Below are 3561 nucleotides of genomic sequence, written 5' to 3'. Positions count from 1 at the left end.
CATGAAAATTTGATACCGGCATATCCCTATTTACACGGCACCCCTGCTCTCGACAGACGGCACCCCGGTTGGGAAACAATGGTGTAGAGCACTTTGAGAAGCTACTTTAAAAGACTCTTTATAAAATAAAGTTTATTATTATTATTATTATTATTATTATTATTATTATTATTATTATTATTATTATTATTATTAATTCATTTAAATGCAGCCGTTACCCCGGAAACCCTGTAAACAAAGCAGCTGCACTACTTTCTGTTTCTGAATCGTGTTTAAATGATTTAAACAGCCATTCAGATTTGTGTATTTGCTATGATGTTCATCACAGCGCCAAATACTTACATATTTAGACTTAATAGGCTATTTATTTTCAAACTTTTTTTACATTTTAATCTGGACTACTACATGCCCTAGATATTGTTTGAAAGTGTTTTGATTCTTTATTGTTCGGTCACACTTTACATTAGGGCTTCATTAATTAACATTATTTAATTCATTAGTTAACATAAACTGCCAATGAAAAATTCTTCTGAACATTCATTAATCTTGGGTAATTACAATATTTAATAACGCGTTGTTAAAATCTAAAGTTGCAACTGTGTTATTTAATGAGCTAATATGAACTAAGACTTGTATTTTTTAAACAAGGATTAATAACTTCTGTAGCAAATGTAGCTATTGTTCATTGTGAATGTTAATGCATTAACTAAGGTTAACTAATGAGGTCTTATTGTAAAGTGATACCTATTGGTCTTTATAGTTCTTTTGCACTTTAATCTGTGTAAAACTTTTAACTTTGTACATTTTTCTGTATTGCTTTATTGCATTTAAATGTTCAGTTATTTTTGTTATAAGAAAAAAGTTATTAAACCTGTTATACTGTATGACAGCACTTTTTTTTTAACTTAATTTCAATATCGTGATAATACCATATACCGTAATAAAAGCATTAGCAATTAATCGCAACATGAAAATTTGATACCGGCATATCCCTAGTCTCTATGTTGTACTGACATGCTGCTTGCCAAGCAGGCCTACAATGCGGGGAGATTTACTACCGTGTCATGGCGAATAAAAATATGACTGCATTCAAGGTGAAGTAGTTTGAGTCACTGTTTGTACATTACAAAAAACAAACATTCTAAAATAAACATCAGTATGCCTTTTTCACTAATCTTATAATGTATATTGTTTAAAATGGTATAACAAATGTAAGTAGTTTTCTTTTGTAGAATGTTTGCTACTTTTTTTTGAAAGCCTGTAAGGTGACCTTTCAAACAAAAAAAGTGGTTTAACATGCTAAGGTTAAGTAAGTAAATCTGTTGTTTGCCAGTGAACCACGACAAGAGAAGAAGTGGTGTTTGTTTCTTTACAAAAACAACCTTTTGCAAGTTCTCTTTAATGTCTGACAGGAGATATCGAAGGAGAACCCATTTGAGGATCCCATGGTCCTCATGCAGAAGTTTGAATTAAAGATGAGACAAGCTGTTCCTAGTGGAAAGAGATGGGGTGGATGGACATGAAAAGATGACACATTTCTTTGTTCAGCAGATCAGATTGGGATGCCGCAGCTCGTAGTTTCAGTTTTCCTGCCACTGTGGTGTAGCTCAGCTCGCTTCTGCTCTCTCTTCTTGCGGTTGTGTTTGTTTTCTCAAAAGCTGTCGGCTTTCCGTGCATGAGACACACCTGCAGTCTATACCACAAACTCAAGACTGTCAAGTACAGAATCTTACAGATGAATATTACAAATGCAATACGACTGAAAAGGAAAATGATCCAGTGAGTGAAGCAGAAACAGAGAAATGTCTTTGAAAATCAACTTTGAGCCAGTTGTAAAACAGTGTTATGCCATGACAGCTTGATTTGTGCTGTGGAAACCTAGATACTTCTCTGACCACAGCAAAATAAATGTCAGCTACAATGTAGCTAGTCAGCTACATTTAGATGGGTTGTTCATCATATTTTGTTTTCACAGGCCAACCTGAATGACTCTCATAATCAAATGGTCGTCCACTGGGCCGGAGAGAAGAGCAATGTCATAGTAGCGCTCGCGAGAGACAGCGTTGGTGCCACAGATCCCAAGAGCAGCTCGGTGAGTATATCGTTTTTTTTCCCTAGATCATTTCATAACTTTGACTTTCAAGATTGTATACGAGTCTATATATATCAGACTATTCACTGTAAGATACAGAGAATATCTTTACCGGCTAGCTTTGCTTTTTAGTGCTCTCTGAGTCATACAGATGAAAGGCCCCCCTCTGTTTTTCAGTTCCCTGCACTTTTATTATATCATCTTAAATGCTGCCGGATCTAACTCGCTGCGCTTACTGTAAAGACTCTCTTGCACCCTTGAATGTTACTTTTCCATCTGCATGGCAATAATTGCTAAGTTTTCAATAATTGCAGAGCATTATCTAATGCAAATGCGAGAACAAAAGTGGTGCGGTCGTACTTTATGGGGCGCTGGAGCTGTTATCTGCTCACCCGTGTAGTGCGTTACAGGTGTTCTTTGTGAAATGCAAGACAAAGCAAATCAAAGTAAAGTTCACCAGTTTCTCATAGGAAATTGCAAGTGATTACAGATGAGTGTATTACAGAAATGATCTGTTCCAAAGGCAGCGCTTTTTCAAAAGATTAACTGCCTAATTATGATCACTTACATTCTTTGAGCCAAGTTCTAGTAGATTTACATGTATCCTCTTTGGAGAAGACAATCTCAGAATGCAGTCTGTAAAATTTTGCATCCAATATGTCAGACACATGAATTAAATCAAATACACTTAATTGTCCTTAAAGGGAAATTTGTCTTTTGCTGCGTCCCAATTCGCCTACTCATACTATTCCCTAAAAGTATGTACTCTTTTTGTGAAGAAGTATATACTTTTGAGTATGTAGCAGAATAGTATCCAAGCTTTGGGACATACTACTTTGTCATAATTGCGTCTATAAGGGACACTCTGTTGCTTAGTTATGTGCATTCTGTCAGTGTTTAAACTGCCCTGTCAATCATCTTGTCACAGTTAACATCATCCACATTTCATTTAATTTGATTTCCTGCGGTATTGAAGAGAAATAAAGAGACACGTTGATCTGCCAGTTGTAGGTTTATGCAGATAACTTTCCTTATGTGTTATAATGATGATAAAAGTTCAGCGTTGTTACCGATGAAATATAATGAGGATAACATTAAATAAATAATTTTTTATCAGGTTAGATAATGATTATTTATCACTCAAACCTTTTCTCTACCTGTCCGTCAGTCTCACATGCCATGTTTGTAGATTTTTTTAAAGGGGTCATATGATGCGATTTCAAGTTTTCCTTTCTCTTTGGAGTGTTACAAGCTCTTGGTGCATAAAGAAGATCTGTAAAGTTGCAAAGACTAAAGTCTCAAATCCAAAGAGATATTCTTTATAAAAGTTAAGAGTCAGCCACGCCTACCTAAAACGGCTCGTTCTAACACGCCCCCACACTGTAAACCCGAACAGTACTACTAACTTATAAAGATTAAGAACACTGCAATTAAAGTCTGTTAAATCGTTGATGCAACTTATAACAATT

The 3561-nt window shown here is 35.3% G+C and overlaps 1 protein-coding gene across 1 annotated transcript in view; it reads left to right on the top strand.

Annotated features, from left to right (window-relative positions):
• Positions 1–3561, top strand: part of LOC107709095 (sortilin-related receptor-like) — a 94485-nt gene that overhangs the window by 10930 nt on the left and 79994 nt on the right. The window contains exon 2 of the mRNA XM_016513501.1: positions 1976–2092. Coding sequence (XP_016368987.1) covers positions 1976–2092 — 117 coding nt within the window. The remainder of the gene's footprint in view (positions 1–1975; positions 2093–3561) is intronic.

The sequence above is a fragment of the Sinocyclocheilus rhinocerous genome, unplaced genomic scaffold (genome assembly GCF_001515625.1).
Source record: "Sinocyclocheilus rhinocerous isolate Xijiao unplaced genomic scaffold, SAMN03320098_v1.1 scaffold626, whole genome shotgun sequence".
In the NCBI taxonomy this organism is placed as follows: Eukaryota; Metazoa; Chordata; class Actinopteri; order Cypriniformes; family Cyprinidae; genus Sinocyclocheilus; species Sinocyclocheilus rhinocerous.
The sequence above is the reverse complement of the archived record's forward strand: the minus strand, read 5'-3'. Positions and strand labels throughout refer to the sequence as shown.